The sequence below is a fragment of the Frieseomelitta varia genome, unplaced genomic scaffold (assembly GCF_011392965.1).
Source record: "Frieseomelitta varia isolate USP_RPSP 00005682 unplaced genomic scaffold, Fvar_1.2 scaffold_791, whole genome shotgun sequence".
NCBI classification, from domain to species: Eukaryota; Metazoa; Arthropoda; class Insecta; order Hymenoptera; family Apidae; genus Frieseomelitta; species Frieseomelitta varia.
Window position 1 is genome coordinate 39730 of NW_025110580.1, and position 15559 is coordinate 55288.

Consider the following 15559-nt stretch of genomic DNA (forward strand, 5'->3'; position numbering starts at 1 on the left):
GGTATATCCGTTACCCCGAAAGCCGAATCCGCGAAACGAAAGCCGAAACCTTGTTCCGCCGCTTTGCGTAACTTAGGATCGGGTTAAATAACTGTTGGAGAGGCGGGAAATTCCTCTAGGCATCCGGCGTGGCTGTCGCGGCGGGGAGGGGGCTCGAATTCGCCGCTGCGATCAGAGGGAAGCGCGAAACGGCACGCGCGAGCTAGAAAGGACACGCGCTCGCGTTGCCGGAGAGAGTGCAAATGTATCTCGATCGAGCGGCGGCCATAGCGAGAGTCGCCGTACGTGCGCAATTGCTATTTCTTTTTTTTTTCAAATCGATACTTATTATAAAACAACGAAACGAATGAAATTTACCTCGCCGGAGAAAAAACCAGACAGAGAGCGCGCGCCAGTGCAAATAAACTCGCGTAGTATGTGTCGTATCGAAATGCGTGTCGTCTCTTCTTTTTGTTTTTTTTTTTTTTTTTTCCTCCCCTCCTCAATTCAATTTACGAATGAACAATGCGTATCGATAAATAAACGTTTACAAATATTGACCATCAAAGAGTTTCTCTCCTCTTCTGTTTTTTACGCCCACATAATACGCGCGGAATGCAAAGTGAAAAGAGAGGAGAGGAGAGAGAAAAAAAAGAAAGAAATGCGGGTTTCATCACGCGGACGATTAATTTAGTTTCCGTCGGTGCATCGCGATAAATATTTGTTTCATAAAAGCGCCGTTTTAATTAAGCCACATGCATTTCTATGCGGCGACGCGCCGCTCCCCCGGCAATCTTCCATTCGATTTACATGGCGTTTAAATTATTATCAAAGTCCGCGCGCGCATAATATATAGGATTGCGGCCGTGAGCACGCCGCAGCCCCAGCTATCTGTCCCGGCCTCCGTCACGAAACAACTCTTTAGAATTTAATGAATCGGAAATGAGACAGGCGGTACGCGAGCGGCCATTCATACGCGGATTTTGAAAGGAGATTCGTGTCTCGCGTCGACGATACGCAAACCGCGTTCACCGCAGTTTCCCTGGTATTTCCTTTGGTCTAACGTAAGTCACAGTCCGGTTTGAAGTACATTTCTGAAGTACGTCTCCATCATTTCGAATTCCGTCGTCTAAAAACCGATGTTAGCCGTGCCGGTTTATAACGTAACGTAAGCCGCGTTTCTCTTTTACCGCGTCTCCGTCCTTCGTTTCCCGCTTCGTCAACCGCTAACGGAACGACACGCCTGTTGCGTAAGGAAATTCCTGTCGTTTCCCGATCCCCGCTGCCCCGCCAATTCGGATTTGCAATTGACGCGGATCGGGCAACCGAATACGTCTGCGGGGACGCGAGTTACCATTTTCAACGAAACTCCGTAGATGGCGGAGGAGGAGGGGGAGGGACTCGTGTATGAAGTAGTTCTCGAATAGCCTCGGCGAAACTTGGCCAATGTGTATCTTGGTCGCCTTAAGGACGAACGATCTTGACTGCGGAAACCGTTGCCTGTTGTAAACACTCGGACGGGTTGGAACCGGTGAGCAGATATGCAGTTTGCACCATTAGAGAGTAACCTGGCTGTTAGTCCCGTTATCCTTTGAGATACACGTACCCCTGGCTATTAATACCAGCTTTCAGAACTCTAACAACATACTGATACCGTTCGAACGATGTAAATTGTTCAGTGGCAGTTTGTCGCGGACGCGGCCCCCAGCCCCGGCCCCCTGTATCGCGACGACGCGACATTAATTGCGACCAGGTGAGAGACGACTCGCTACGGAAGACAGAATTTTAATGGGCGGAGGACTCTCGGACAAAGCAGTCGAAATAACCGGCCGACAACCGCGACAACTCCTCTTTTATTTTTAGTCATATTTTTTTCCTTTTGCGTCGCGGCCCCCCCCCCCCCTTCCTCGTTCTACTATCGATATTGCGATTTTCGCAAGCTCTTAAATTTCACCGGGTAAAACATGCTCCGGGGGGATTGGAAATTACGATCGCGTCGTGTATAAAAGTGTAAAAAATCGGTAAAAAGCAGAGCAAATGGACAGGAAAGAGTTCCCGGCGGGCAGGCGCTGTTTCGCGCGAGTTGCTGGTTTTCCCGTGGATCGAAAGCGGAAGCAGACCGAGTCGCCAAGTTTTGGCCGTCTATCCGGAGGATTGGTCCTTGTACGTTTGCCGGATCTCAAGACACCCTTCTAACGGTTCACGCTTATTGAGCAATTCCCCGACATGAATGCAGACACAAGCTCCCAGCGCGATGCCTTACATCGCTTTCACGTTCTCCCCGCTCCCGTCGAGCTCGTGCATCGCGAGCCCACCCAATTACTAGGATACAGATCGTTAGTGATTTCCAAAGAGATTCCCTGGGTACAATGCGAGCCCAACCTCCGACGAACATCCCCCTTTTCGACCCCCTTTGCTTTCACTGGCTCGTCGTAATAAATCGCGCGTGTATCTGTAGTGCGATCGTGGTTCACTGGCTTTGAAGCTTCGCCAACAACAACAATAACAACAACGACGACGACGATAGATGTCGTTTCGAAAATAAAATGGCACAGAGGAAGAAGCTGGTGATAGCAGAGTGTGAAAATATGAAATATAAAAGGCTAAAGAACAGCAGCAGTTACATAAAGAACCGATAGAGACGTCAAGGAACGCACGAGCTCGATCAAAGGTGACTGTACTCGCTTTGATTCCACCGATTGGCCGGGTGTGCACCTTGTCTACGGAACTATTGTACCTACGGAATCGTCGCAACCAATAGTTGTAGCACGCGAGTCGAGAATTTCGTCCGCTGTAAAATCTCCAATTCTTATTAATGATCTCAGGCCGAGTTTCGACGATGCGGACTTTCGTTCGTCGCAAGTTGCTCGTTGACAGTTCTTGCGAATCGAATGGAGATCTCGTAGGATTCAACGAGAGAACAACGACTTAATTTCCACGCAATTTCCAGCCGCGCGTAGATTTAGATAGCGAAGGAACTCCGAGGCAGACTTGTCCGTGAGTAATTGCTATTTTCTTGCCTTTAAATCGTGCCGCGGCGAGATTATTATTCATGAAACCGACCAAACCGCCATACTGTCGATCCGTTTCGTCGCCACTCGTTCAATATTCGCGTAACCCGGCACTAAAATAAATTTGTCGAACCGCGTTCGCTCTCTTAATCGATATTTATAGCATGGGATCGAGTGTTTCTCCGTTTCCGACGCGATACCTGTATCGTTACAGTTTCGCGCGATATTTTAATCGAGATTTGAAGACGAAAGAGAAAAGTAAAGGAAAAGAGAGATAGAGAGAGAGAGAGAGAGAGAAGGAGACGGAGAAACGAAAGGAGCAATAGCGATCCAACCGATTTGATATAATTAGATTTACATCGCGTTTCAGATTCGTCTCGTTTGAACGGAATCCAAATATTACTGTAAATTACGGGCAAAAAGGCGGCCACGACCCGCTTTCTCTCAGTCTCTCGATTTTATTTCTGTTGGCTAAACCGGGTTAACCCCTTTTTTTCAGAACGTTAGCTTGCCGTTATTTTCTAACGGACTACAGATATATATATATATATATACATAAAAGAAATGGAATCTCTCTCTATATATAGAGAGAGAGGGGGGAGAGAGAGAGAGAGAGAACAAAAGAGGGGGAGACCGCAGCGGCACGCATTCAGAAACGTAAAACTTTCGGCTGGGCGCAATCGGGATAAAAGCTTCAAAGATCGGCAAGTGCTGTCACGTGGGGCGGTAGAACGCGGATTATCAAGCTACCGTTTAACCAAAATACCCATTACCGTAATACCGGCTGCACGAAATGGCAACTCGAAAGAATGGAGAACACGCGATAGCGAAACGAATGGGAAAATGGGGGGTGGGCAGGGGGAATGAGAGGTAGAAAGTGGTAGAAATATCTCGGGGTCGTGCGTATTACTTAGCGTTGATGAGAGCTTTAATAACAGAAAGGGGAAAAGTGAAAAAAAGACGAAACAGGGTAATCGGCGTTACTGGAATCGACGAATTAATTGAAACGATGGAACTTCACCGAGTGAGTCCTAAGCGCGCGATTTTACAAGAGGGAACGGACGCGTTCGTTCGATTTTCCATTTATTGGTTAAAGAGACGGGGACGCGAGGCTGAAATAACCTCGAGAGTGGCATTATATTAAATCTCGAGACGATCTGTTTACCTTTGTCAAGTCGCTGTTACGCGCGTACACGTGGCTCGAATAGGTGATGGATACCGGTGTGCATTGAAGAACTTGGCCGCGAGACAATGAATCACGAGACAAAGAAACTTGGGAAATCGAACCGCATGTAGGTAAATTCCTGCGATGCTTAAATACTTGTCCTTATTACGCCGCTGTCGCCGTGGTCGCGTATGTCACGAGATCCCTTTGCGCGCGACACGTGACGCTCGAACGCGTAATGCCGCATCAATCTTCCGCGAAGCAAGCAACGTAGCAGCGTTTGAACCATCGATACGACGTATCCGAGAGCGCTGCTACCCTCTGTTCGTCGGCTACATAAAGGAGATTTCACATAAAGGACAGGCAATCTTCCGGGGGATAAGTCGAAACGTACATAGACTTCTTTCAGTTCGAAGATGTCGCATTCAATTAGAAGGCAAGGCTCTCCTCGCAAAATTGCAAAAGACTTTGCGCGCGATCCAGCGATGCACGAGCGACGATACGGCCGGTTTCATTATCTCATACCGTTCTCCATTTTCTTTCTTTCTTTTTTACCCTCCCCCCCCCCCATTCCTCTCCTTCCTCCTCACGCTTCTCCTCCTCCGCCTGTTCTTCATTCTTCGTCCTCATCTCTTTTCTACTTTTCTTTACGTTTCCCGCCGGTTTCCTCCGTTCGCTGTTACCCCAAGCACGCAATGAAATTTTATAAGAGCGGGCCAGCAAGCACGTAGCGACAATAGAAGTAGCGTGCGAATTGTTCGACGGCGACCTTCCTATTGATTTCCACCTGCGTCGATTTAACTCGACCTCGGTACTCACCCTCCCGATCCCACCTTCCCTTCCCACTCGGCTCGTCCCTCTGTGTTCCTCCACCACCTCCACCCCCGATGGTCCGTGCTCGACTACCCAATTATTGCGTAACGCGACCACCGTGCGCGCCGTAGAAAGACAAATAACGCGGTAATAACTCCGTGAATATCGCGAAAAGAAAAAAAAAACAATCAATGGGAATTTCCACCTCTCTGCCCGTTCGGTTTCTCGTTCGCTCGACGTCCGGGAAAAAACAGTTTTTCGAATGGCGGCGGTGGCGGTGCTCGGCGAAACGGTGCCACTTCCGTACGCGTGCACAGCGACGAACAAAAACGTCAGGCATATCTCGTAAGATTGGATGAGAAAGCCGGCTTCCGGTTGCCGAATATTTCGCTCTGATTTTTCGTTTCGCGAATGCAACGACGCGCGTTAATGGCCCGCGCGTTGTCGGCTCTTCCTCGTTTTCTTTTCCTTGCATCGCGGCAACAGTTTGTCAGGGCGCGTGTACACACCGTGGACGCAACTGCATTCGCCCGAATTCGTTTCGCCTTTTCTCACGTTTAAATCACGGAGAGATCGGCCGAAACGTTATCGTTTCGGCCGTGTTCCGACCGCATTAACGCGAACGCGTGCACGTCGAAGCTAATTGCACGCGACACGCAAAGTGTTTGCCATTGAAACGTGACGCGCGCGACACGGCGGCGATAAAGTTCCGCGAATGTGCCGGCTGATGAAACGGTACACGTTTTTCATCCCCTGTACTCAACTTTTGATTGCAGACGGTTCTACGCGCGGGGCACAATCCTTGCTCGCCTCCTCCACCACCGTCGAGTACTAATGCATTATGGAATTTTGTTACGAGTCACTAATTTGGAAGGAAGCGTGCTCGTTTCTCCTTCTCGTGTTCTCTCCTATTTTTCTCTTCAGCGGCGTTTGTTGTTCGTTCAGCGACCATAAAACAATTCGCCGTCGTCACGAGCAGTTAAACTTCGTTTCATTTGACGTGCTCTTTCCTTCTTTCTTTCTTTCTTTTTTTCCCCTTTCCTTTTATTTTCTTCGTATTCTTCTTCACGGGGAATTTCGCTCCGTTAAAAATGGAGAACGAGAAGTTCAAGATAGCGAATAGGTTTCACTCGCATCGATTTCCAAGTCCGTGTAAGCGCGCCTCGAAGTCTCGACTTACAGGTGAACGGAAACTAACAAAGGGTGAACCCTTGGGTAGCGAATTCTTCTAACGAAGGGAAACGCAAACATTTTATTTCGCAACTTTGAAAACTTGTCGAGCTAAACGAAAGAGCCTCTGAATTTTCTCTCCCAATTCGTCTTCTTTCTTTCTTCTGTCTCTCGCTCGCCTCGCCTCGCCTCGTTTCACGTCTTTTCAGAGATTCTTTCTCTCCTTTTTCTCAACTTCTGTTCCCTCGTCGAAAATTTCATTAAGACAATCAGACCAAGAGTATCAAAGTCGTCTATTTTGTACGCTCGTGCAAACCCTCCAAGGGGTAAGGATAATAAAATAACCGACTACGGTCCATAGAATATCGTTGAAAGCTATTAGCATGTTATCTGACTGACTGGCGAAGCGACCTTGGTCGCTTAACAATACAATCGAGAGAAAGAAAGAGGCACAACTAGAAAAGTTAAAAATCCCGTGTAGCCCGGACTCTTTAGATTTTAATTCCATTTCATCCAGGACCGCGGCCCGGTGAAATAAACCTTCCAATTAAAGGTCTCGACCGTCCTTATTTCAATTAAAATCTTTCTTCTCCCAACTGGTTCTACCCTCCGGTTCGCTCGATCGTAATAATCATCGCGTTGCAACGAGGATTTAAAAGAATCTATGCAATCTAGAACGAGCGATACTCGTCGATCCAACAAAGACGAGCCTACGACCGACAACGAGAATTTACGATCCACCTACGATCATTCCGTCCATGAAAACAAATGGCTGCGCGTTTTATTTCTGTCGTGTCTCTTTCCTTTCTCTTCTTTCCTTTCCTTTTTTTTTTTTTTTTTTTTTAAATTCTGTCGTCCCCTATACCACCCGTCGACTATCACGAACACCAACCCTGATTTCCCTCGATTCCCTCAAAGATCCTCGATCGGACGGGTTCGACTCTTACGTTGATATGATAATAACTTTTCTACGCCCTTGGGAGCGAAAGCTGCCAGAGAAAGAGAGGGAGAAAGAGAGTATCGACTGTGGGCAACGCTTTTTCACCAAAAAAAAAAAAAAAGAAAAAAAGAAAGTTTCTTCGAGGAACGTTTGCCGAATTCGAATCTCACCATTCCATCGCCCAGATTATGGACGACGCAGGGCAGGAGCGCGGTCGATCCAGATTGGGCGGAGATCACGGTGGAATTTTCGGTGCCGAAGCTCATCGGAAGCGTCGGCGGCAGGTCGATGTCCAACGGTTTCATGCTGGCCTCCAACGAATTCCCGTTCGTCGGGACGATCTCCGCCGTGACCGCTGTCGGATACTCTGAAAAAATAGCCATTAAATCAAAGGAGTCGTAGCCGTGTAGTGGAAAGACACCAGGAGGGATGGTTTTCCCCGGCACAAAGCTCGTTGTAGCCACGAGAAGGATCCTCTCGTTAAGAGGCTTTCCTCTGGACTTTACTTAACCCCTTTCCACTCTGCCGCCTATCGACCCCTTCAAATATTTATGCGCGCCTCGTTCGAATAGCCCCGAAGGATTTGTCAGGGATTGTTCTTTCCTCGTGTTTATTTGCCAACAGCGGGCGAGCGAGGAGGGGAACGGCGAGCAGGCGTCAAATGGAAATGTCAGCGAGAAGTCGTGCAAGAAATCGCGGTGGACGATAGTTGCAGTTGGCCGCCACTTTTGTCGAACACCTCTACAGACGCTTCCAATTTTAAATTTTAAACATTCGGCTAACCGTGACACGTCGCGAAAAGTCGCAAGTCAACTTTCGTCCATCCATCTTTGTACAACGGCTTATAGTTTTAACGCGGTTTGTTGTTTGCCACTTTTGTCCGAACCAAGTTTCATCGAAACCTGTAAATCAGGACTGAACGACCGTCGTAAGATAAGCGGGAAAAAATACGATCGATCGACCGGTTCGAGTATGTACAACGTAATGCACGAATACACGGGGGATAAGAGTGCGTTAATAGAACGTTGACGTTCTTGTCAAAGGAATCCTAAAGAAACTCGATGGAAGTGAATTTCCTTTTTCCAAGGATAATACGATCCTCGAATCATTTTAATGATAATTTAAAGTTTCAAGTTGTCGGGGAGGGTGGGTAACTACGGACTTACTGTTGCTCGAACGAAGTTTGGAAAACTTCATCTACCCGAAAAGAAAAACGTTCTCTTGTCAGCGTCGTCGCTTCCTTACTTATGCTAGTGGGTCGTTGGCGGTTTTCTCGTTCCTTCCCACCGCGTCGCTATATTATCCCTCTCCAGAGAGGAAAGAGGGGAAGGGGTGGGAAAGAAGTAGAAGAAAAAAAAGAAGAGGTAAGACCAAGAGTAAAGATTGCGATAGGAAACTTTCGCGTGTATATTAATTACATTTGCCTTCTTTATACGTGCGTGCAGGAAGGGGCATCGGCCGGAGATACACGCTCGCGAATCTGTAACGTATCTCCGCGATGAATTTTTATACCGCTCGGGCAAAAGCGAATTAGGAATTGCAATTTTAATAAGACCCGGATAATCACGAGCGTCTGTGCGCGCGAGCACATCATTTAAATTCCGTCTGGCTGATCGTACACGAATTTAATACCCATCCAGTCAGCTGGTGCGCAATCGCGCCAGATATACGCGCATAAAATCGCATCGGAGCCGGTCAGATAAAGATTAAAAGGCACTCGACGATCAGGTTTTGCGACCTGATGGTTCGATGTCTTCTCGCGAGGCGAACTCGGATTTTTCGCGGGTGTTCGCACGGCCGAATAAAAGTTTAGTTCTTCGGGTAAGAAGAAGGATGGAGACTCCACGGGGCGGAGAGTGTTTAACGAATGCAGCGAGTTCGGGGCTCTGCAGATTCTCTTCCTCCGTTTTCAATCCGCCCGTCGCCGGTCGCCTATTATTCAACGGAACATCAAATCTACTAGCCGGGGAATTTTTCCATTCGTCCGACGCCCGACCCAACTTCGAATTCTCTGCGAGTCGTCGGATCCGACTAATATACATACGCCGCGGTTGCAACGGCGGCGGCGACGAAAATTGGTAAAAACAAATAGCGAAACTTCCAAAGGGGAAAAGTTTCATTATTTTCGAGAGCGAGAGCGTGCCAAGAATTTCTAATCTTAAAATAATAAGAATTTAAACGGGCCACGCCCGCGTTATGAAGCGTAATATCTGCACGCCGTGAAATAGACGATATAAAGACGCGGCCGAGTGAAAATTTTTTTGTTTTGCCCCGTTTCGTTGCTGTTTTCTCTCTCTCTCTCTCTCTCTCTCTCTCTCTGGCAGCACTTTATCAAACGTATTTTCACGCGTTGCTTCTTGTTCGGCGTGATCTAATTAATGGACAGCCAGTCCGAACGAGGTAATCAACATTTTAAAAGCTAGCGGGCGGGTAAATCAATTTCCCGCATCGGCGTGACAAGCCGGCTTTTGTAATCGTTCTGACCGACCGCGAGCCGTTAAACGAGAATCAACCATCGCACCGCCGCGACGACGAGAGGGAAGGAAAAGGTGGAGAAGGAAAGAAGCAAAGAGTAATCCCGTGACAGGAATAATCGACTGTAAGGTGTCGTTATTACTGAAAACTTGGGAAATGAGATACTTCTGGAGCTTAAGGAACGGCAATATTCGTAAATTCCCATGCGCTAAGCGTCTTTCAGAGCAATTTAACTACCAACTTTTCTCCGACGCTCGCTAAACTAGAAATAAAACACCACGATGTCGAGCTCGTTTGTTTCGCCGTAACTTCAGCCCGCTGCGCGCCATCCCTCGCGCGGTTGGCAACTTCAACCACCTAGGCTACAATTTGTTCCCAATGCGAGGGAATAACCTGCCTACGACTCCGGTGACGTAAAATAACGCGCACGTTCCTTCCTTTTTCGCATCGCAGTTGGTACACAAAGTGGGTGCACGGCTGCTTTCGAGAGATCGTTTCGCCCTCTCGAAATCTCGGGTCGCGACGAAAGGCGGCGCGCCTTACGTACATCGCGAGACACGCGTAAATCGCTGCCTCGGGGGCAAATTTCTCGACAATGTTCGAAACGTCTTAGACCTCGTTCCCGTGTTTCTTAGACGCGTCTGACACGCGGCAGCTCTAATAAGTATCGTAAGTTCGAAACACGTAGCACGCGTAGGCACGTAACCGCGCTTACCTCCGGGCATAAGCTCCATCGAGGAACAGTCACGAAACACGCATCGTGTTTCGCCTCGGTGCGTTCCCTCGCATTCGAACGAGAGCGTCATCCGGCAAACTATTTTTCGGGCTCGAAATCCCACCGCCGCAGAAGCAAAACGAGCATCATTCACACGCATGCACCAGCCGGCTCCTGGCAGATGGTCGTAGATATAGAATGCTAAACTGAATCGCGCGCGTGGTTTCCCTCTTCTCGTTCATCCAAGTATATTTAGCGAGTAAACTGATGAAATACCGCGACACTGCACACCGGGTTCACCCCCTTCCCGACACGTCGTGTATCTCACTCTCTCTCTCTCTCTCTCTCTCTCTCTCTCTCTCTCTCTCTCTCTCTTTCACGCGATCCGACCGACGCGACACGTCACGATGAAAGCCGACCTTTTTACCGCGCATTCTTTACACAACCAGCACGGAGACTCGCGCGGACTCGCGGAGAGACGCTTTTTGTCCGGCTACGAACGCAATAAAGCGAATAACCGTTCATAAACGAGCCTGACCGTGGCCTCCACCCCGGTTGGAGAGAAGACCTCTCGAAGAGGGGAGGAGAGGAGGGGAACTATAAATTTACTACCCGCTGTTCGTTTATCGAATACCTGTTTATCGTATACGGGGGCACAGGCTCGGGCCACGTTTTCTTTAGCTCCCGCTATGCTTCCCTAAGTAAATCGTCGAGCCTTGCGTGGAAGCTGCACGGCCGGGTAAACGGCTCGCGTCTAAAATTTGCATGAGCGATGCATCTCTCGGTGTGTTGCTAAATTGAACAAGTAACCCCCGCTGGTATCGCTTCACGCAGAAACAGATTAAATTAAGTTACGCGCGGAGGCACGGCCCCCGAACGAACTCTGGGAAATCTGCGGCGAACCAAGACGGGTGGCTGATTCCTCTCGCGAAAGGAGAATGGTAAACAGCGTGTAATAAATTCCGTGGGATGGAAACACTCCAGTCCCGTGGATCCAGGGGATTAAATTTGACTGAAATCTGACATGAATTTGACGCGAGGTAGATACCCCGTTATTTTTCACGGCAAATCGCGATAAAACGATGCCGCTCTTATACAGGGTGTTACGTAACCGTTGTGAGATCCACTTCGGGAGCTGATTGTACGCTTAAAAATAATGAAAGAAATTCATATAAATATATGTTCTATCTGTCTATGAGATATAATGAATTTTCTGTTTTAATTACTTTTACAAAAGATGCTCGAAATGACCACTTTGCATTTGAAGACAAGTCTGCACGCGTCTTGTCATTGATCTGGTTACTCTCTCTCTCTGTCATTCTTGGTGTTTCTTGAATTTGTCGGAAACCTTGCTCTATTCTATTTCGTAGTATTTCAGCAGTTTCAATCGATGTTGCGTATACAATAGATTTTAAATGTTCCCACAAATGAAAATCTAATGGATTGAAATCTGGAGAACGAGCAGGCCATGCAATAGGACCTCCACAACCAACAGTTTGCACATTTATTTGCAAAGTGTTGATTTAAAAATTGTCTAGCCACTCGGCTAAAATGCGGCGGAGCTCCATCATGCATAAACCGCATACAAAGTTTAATATCGACTGGAACTTCCTGTAATATTTCGTGTAAACGCGTGCTCAGAAAATCAACGTACTTTGTGCCTGTTAGTTTCCCATCAAGAAAAAAAGGTCCAATTAAAAATTTATCAATTATTCCTGCCCATACGTTTAAACTNAAAATTGAATATACCATCCCTGGTAAAACTAGCTTACTAGAGTTTGCTCTGTTTATAAAATTCATTATATCTCATAAACGAAGACAGATAGGACTGTATTATTTATATATTTTTATGACTTCTTTTCATTATTTTTATGCGTACAATCAGCTCCCGAAGTGAGTCCCACAAGTTACGAAACACCCTGTATAGTTGTCCGCTTGGGAATTTATTGCTCGTCTTGACACTCGTTCGTTAAAAATCGCTGATACAATTCGATCGATGTGACGAGTCAAAATCACGATTGAGATACAACTGACAAAAATGGACGGCATAGGAACGAGGATAGGAACGTCGGACGCCGCGAGATTTCCCTTCGTTCGAAAGCGCGGAATTCTCGCGATGCTTTATTACCTGTGTTTAAACGTTACGATGCAGCAGTTTGTTACGAAGTATCTATGCCGGTAATCTACGGTGAACGTACATATTTACTTCGTGCATCTGTTGGCGCACGAAAGCGTGAATCGCGATTTATACTCTCGCAGCAAAGTTAAACTTTATTTGCAAAACTTTCGTTCATTCATTTGCATAATGAAAACACGTGACATTTCCATTAATTCCTCCACCTGTTCGTGAACGAGACTTGCACTTGTTGAAATGAGCGAACGCGAAGAATTATTGATTATTATTGGAGTGAGAGAGAGAGAGAGAGAGAGAGAGAGAGAGAGAAAGAGAAAGAGGAGAAAAAATGAAAGGGAACGAAATCGAAGCAGACTGTCAACAATTTTCGAAAGAGTGCTCCCGCCCGCATGGTCTCTCCAAGGGTTCATAATGCTTTTCGTTAAAGAACGGCTCTCGAAATGATCGAATTTCAGGTGCAATTTCGGTTCGATGAGGCGGTAATTCGATAGCAATAATGGTCACGCGTCAAGAGTCCACTGTTAATCGACAGCGAACCAGCTATTTTGTCGTTCCTCGCCAATATTATAATCGACCGGTGTTGCTCCACTGCTCCAGAGACATATCTGTAATTTATTAACTCGTAATTTGAAACGCCTCCGCTTAATTGCCGCATTACCGAACGAACGAACGAACGAACGAATGAACGGACGATGGATCGGCGTAATTTGCGTGTTGGATAACGCGCTCCTTCGCAGATATCGCCGAGATTCGACGAGTTATTCGCTTCGAAGGCGGTTGAAATGGCCCAGCGTAAAATGGCAACGTATATACCCCGCTCGTCATCTCTCGAATTTTGTAATAACAGCATTTGCTCGATTAACCGACAGCGACGAATAAAGGGCGTTAAATGGCTCCGGTGTAAAAGGGCAACGGGCAACGATAATGAAATAACGGAAAGAAAGGGGCTTAAAGGTTTTCGCAGCGCTGGAAGATCCGGCGAGAATCCCGAGTTAACTTCTTAAAAGGAGCGGCACGGAAGATGGAACTTAGCTCGCGGGACCGCATTAGCACGTTAAACGGTCTACATTAAGGACTCTATATAATAGCTAATTCGGGACCTGTTTGAGAAACGCTATTGCTTCCGGTGAATTTCTTCGTAATCCGGTGTCTTTCAGCCAGCGGCTCGATGATAAAGCGTAAATGATCGATAAAGTACACACCTCGGCGCGCCTCGGCGACGCGCATAAAGAAGCGTGCACAAACTTTTACGAAGATCGAGAACCATACGCGTGGATGGATCAATTAGCGGCGGACGATCGCGATCGAATCTTGTCTTTCGAGTCAAACGGCGATTAATTGCACGCTTGTCTTCGAGGATTAAGAATCGCAGGATGGATATTCCCCGAGTTATTAGCGCGATGATACACCGTCAATCGGGAAATTCATATTCATCCGAGAGGGAACATGAATAATGAATGCAATTTTCAGCGAGAGTGACTTTTAGCCTCTCCATTGATAAGAACGTGAGTGCGAACGAGATTAAACCGGCGAGATTTGAAGACCTTTCTTAAAGGTCGATTCTTCTCAAAGATCGTTACCGATCGAAACACTCTCCAGACAGAGTAGATCTAATTTGCTTGAAATTCTTCAAAAAGCAAGGTAACTTTACGCCTTTAGACGTAGAGAATCTCGTCGAAGGGCGGCCGCGTTAAGCTTTTTTACGGTTGATCGACGTCGAAGCGGGGATATTATTGCGGTGATACGATGCCGGCTGGAAAGTGGATTCGAGTGCGACACGAGGACGGTAAAAACGGTATAAAAGCGATGGTAGGCGTTGGAAAAACTGGGAATCGGTGCCCAGATCGGGGCAGGGGATCGTTGTATTACGCGGCTGCCCTCGACAAAGCTACGATTACGAATGCCGTGTAGCGTGGAATGGATTTCGCCGTGGGCGAAACGACGAGACATTCCATCGAGCGAAACGCAAACATTCGAGGGCGAATACTCGTGTACAGCGTAGAGTGAAACAAACGTGCCGAGGAAACCGAGAGAAACGTACGTGAACAGACGTCTATACTCACCGGCAGTTCGCACCAGCACGTTGAGCAGAATGGATAGCAAGAGGGTGGTAGCCCGGTATCCGTGTATTATGATCATCAGCCACCTCGATACGTTGAATCCCGCGCCGTGCCACAGACCCGTGGCCTCGTGCACCATATTTTTCTGCCTCGCCCTTTTTCACCCAGCTTGCCGTCAATTGCCACCACCTCGTCGTCCTCCTCGTCGTCCTCCTCGTCCTCGTCCTCGTCCTCGTCGTCGTCGTCGCTCTGGCCTCGCCCGCCCTCATTCACCGTGTCGCGTCGTTCCTCGATCCGTCGTTAACCCTTCGACCATCGTCTGCGCGATCCAGGTCCCCAGCCACGCCGGTTTTATCTGAGATTGAAAACGCTCCTTACACGGAACGAACTCTCGTAGGTTAGATCCAAACTGCTACTCTACCTCTGGCTACCTCGAGACGCCGTTCTCCGAAAACTCGATTCCCCCGCGTCGAATCGCACCCGTTTTCGATATTTCTCGATATTTCGAAAACAGTCAGAGGGAACGTTTTTATCGCGTGCCGTCGTGTTGCAATCGTTGCCTCTCCGCTTCGAGCGAGGATTGATTAGCGGCGATCGTGTGAAGAGAGAAAAGTTTCTGTTGCCCTGGAAACCTAGGAAGCAGAATCGAGCTCCGTAGCTAAAACGCCGTACGGCCGAGAGTAACTTAACCTCGGATCAATTGCCCCGGTCTTGCGGTGATATCGTGCCGGTTCACGGATTATCGAGTTCTTCCCCGCGAGGCCACTAACGCGTTTTGCGGTGTAAACGGACGACGACCGAGCGTCGTTAAAGGTTAATGCTAATTTGCACAAATTACAGGCGAGAGCGAATGATCTCGCAAGGAGGAGGGGGGGGGGGAGGGGGGGAGGGGGGTATTCAAGCTTTCGGATTTTCGAGCGTTCGATCGAAGCGTGGCAGAAGTCAGTTGCTCGAGCTTGTCTTATCGCGATCGTACGATAGGCAGGAGTGGAGCGAGTGCCACAAAAGGCTCTGGCAAGTTGCTCGGTCGTCGTGTTCGACTATTGTTCGGCGCAGCTATAGATTACGAGCGTCTCGAAACGACTCGAGACACTCCA

General features: G+C 47.9%; 1 protein-coding gene across 3 annotated transcripts in view; it reads right to left on the minus strand.

Annotated features, from left to right (window-relative positions):
- LOC122535987 overlaps positions 1-15320 on the minus strand; it is a 26294-nt gene extending 10974 nt beyond the window's left edge. Inside the window, exons 1-3 of one of the 3 annotated variants that reach the window (XM_043667962.1) lie at positions 14884-15320; positions 14466-14817; positions 7249-7445 (exon numbers count right to left, since the gene is read on the minus strand). In XM_043667962.1, coding sequence (XP_043523897.1) covers positions 7249-7445; positions 14466-14601 — 333 coding nt within the window. In that variant the 5' untranslated portion in view covers positions 14602-14817; positions 14884-15320. Of the gene's footprint in view, positions 1-7248; positions 7446-14465 lie in introns of all 3 variants that reach the window. The other 2 variants (XM_043667963.1, XM_043667961.1) reach the window with 2 other exon arrangements.
- Between the last annotated feature and the right edge of the window lie 239 nt (positions 15321-15559).